We start from the raw sequence: 1,493 nt of genomic DNA, 5'->3' as shown, positions 1-1,493 counted from the left end.
AGCCCCAGCCGAGGCTCTCAGGAGGCGGGGCCGTCTCCGTCGGTGAAGAAGAAGGACAGCGAGCTGGAGGTGATCCTGAGACGAAGACGCAACAAGGCAGGAGAACCTGGTTCTGGAGGTAACGGATCTAAAATACTCTGTTACAAGTAAAACATCTGTAGGGAAGGGGGACAAGGGAGAACCAGAACCAGGACTGAGAGGGGCAGACTGTCAGACCCTGCTGCAGTAGAATGAGAGGTTTTCTTAAGGGACTCTGGTGCTCAGAGACACTACCACTGTAGTCCAGAGGGGGCGACAGAACCAAGAACCATGGAGGTACTGGTTTCATGTCTTGTTTCTCTGTGATCCTCCAGACGAGCCGGAGGGTCAGATGAGCCACGTCTCGTCCTCCGACAGCCTGAACGGGAGGCGCACCAGCAGCGAATCGGGCCAGGATCCGGAGGGACCGGGTCCAGAGAGATGGGGGTCCGGACCGGGACCCGTCGTGGCCCGGAGGAGGAGGAGCTCTGAGACCGGCAGGGAGCCCCGAGGAGGCTCCTGGCAGGAGAGGAGGTCTTGCAGCTCCCTGACCGAGAAGGAGTCGCTCAGTAACAGCATCAACAGGTTTGGAATAGTCCACCCCTCCACCCCTCCACCCCTCCACTCCTCCACACCTCCTCCCCGCCTCGTCTTATCTTCCCGTGTCTCTGTCTCCACAGCGTGGTGGAGGACGATCACCGTCCAGACGTCCAGACGAATGGAGTCCGACCCAACGACGGAGCCACCGAGTGCTAGAAAAGGGACGTCTGAGGTCATCTGATCAGCCATTGGCTGATGTGAGAGTGATGTCATCTGATCAGCCATTGGCTGATGTGAGAGTGATGTCATCGGGGTCAGGGTGCGCTCACAACCGGAGTAGAAAACATTCTTCTACTTTTTACATTTGAGTGTTGTTCTCGTCTGGTTTGTTTCTTTAGCTGAAGTGAGGTCAGAGTTCAACAGTAAACGTTGTGAACGCACCCCCCCCCCGCCCCCCCGCCTCGTCCAGCCGTTGTAAAAAGTCTGACTGTTAAACCAGCTGAGCAAAAAACTAGTTCAATTAACGGTTAATCGCTCCATAATCTGCATGTTCTCCTCTAAAGGAAACATTCAACGAGTAGTAACAGACAGTCGTAACCAGAGTGATGCATGATGGGAAACATGCACATAGATTTACAAAGGCTTAAGCGTTTAATGCAGTCGATATTATTCATGCAGTCTAGTTAAAACTGGGACTTTCTACAATCAGCTGACATTCTATCAGTTCTCTGAAGAACCTGGATCCAGAGGAGAACTTGGATCCTGAGGAGAACCTGCTCTCCGTTTGCACTGAACCTTTTTGTTTATTCTACTTTAAGACTTTTCTTGTTTTTTTCTATTTGATGCACAGAGGATCCGTTTTAAAGTCACCGTCTTCTTCTTCTTCTTCTTCTCCTCTTCGTCGCTCACAGCTGATCTCATGAGTCATCGTCAGC

The 1,493-nt window shown here is 52.2% G+C and overlaps 1 protein-coding gene across 1 annotated transcript in view; it reads left to right on the top strand.

The window, feature by feature from the left end:
- The window catches only part of shtn3 (shootin 3), a 16,568-nt gene extending 15,595 nt beyond the window's left edge, over window positions 1–973 (top strand). The window contains 3 exon segments of the mRNA XM_068715328.1: window positions 1–118; window positions 354–603; window positions 699–973. The exon segment at window positions 1–118 is cut by the window's left edge and continues 15 nt beyond it. Of these exon segments, the coding sequence (XP_068571429.1) occupies window positions 1–118; window positions 354–603; window positions 699–774 (444 nt within the window). The 3' untranslated portion in view covers window positions 775–973.
- The last annotated feature ends 520 nt before the right edge of the window (window positions 974–1,493 follow it).

This window comes from Cebidichthys violaceus, unplaced genomic scaffold, assembly GCF_023349555.1.
Source record: "Cebidichthys violaceus isolate CVI_PGR_0920_01 unplaced genomic scaffold, fCebVio1.0.p SCAF_2, whole genome shotgun sequence".
Lineage (NCBI taxonomy): Eukaryota > Metazoa > Chordata > Actinopteri > Perciformes > Stichaeidae > Cebidichthys > Cebidichthys violaceus.
This window is presented reverse-complemented; position numbering and strand designations above follow the sequence as displayed.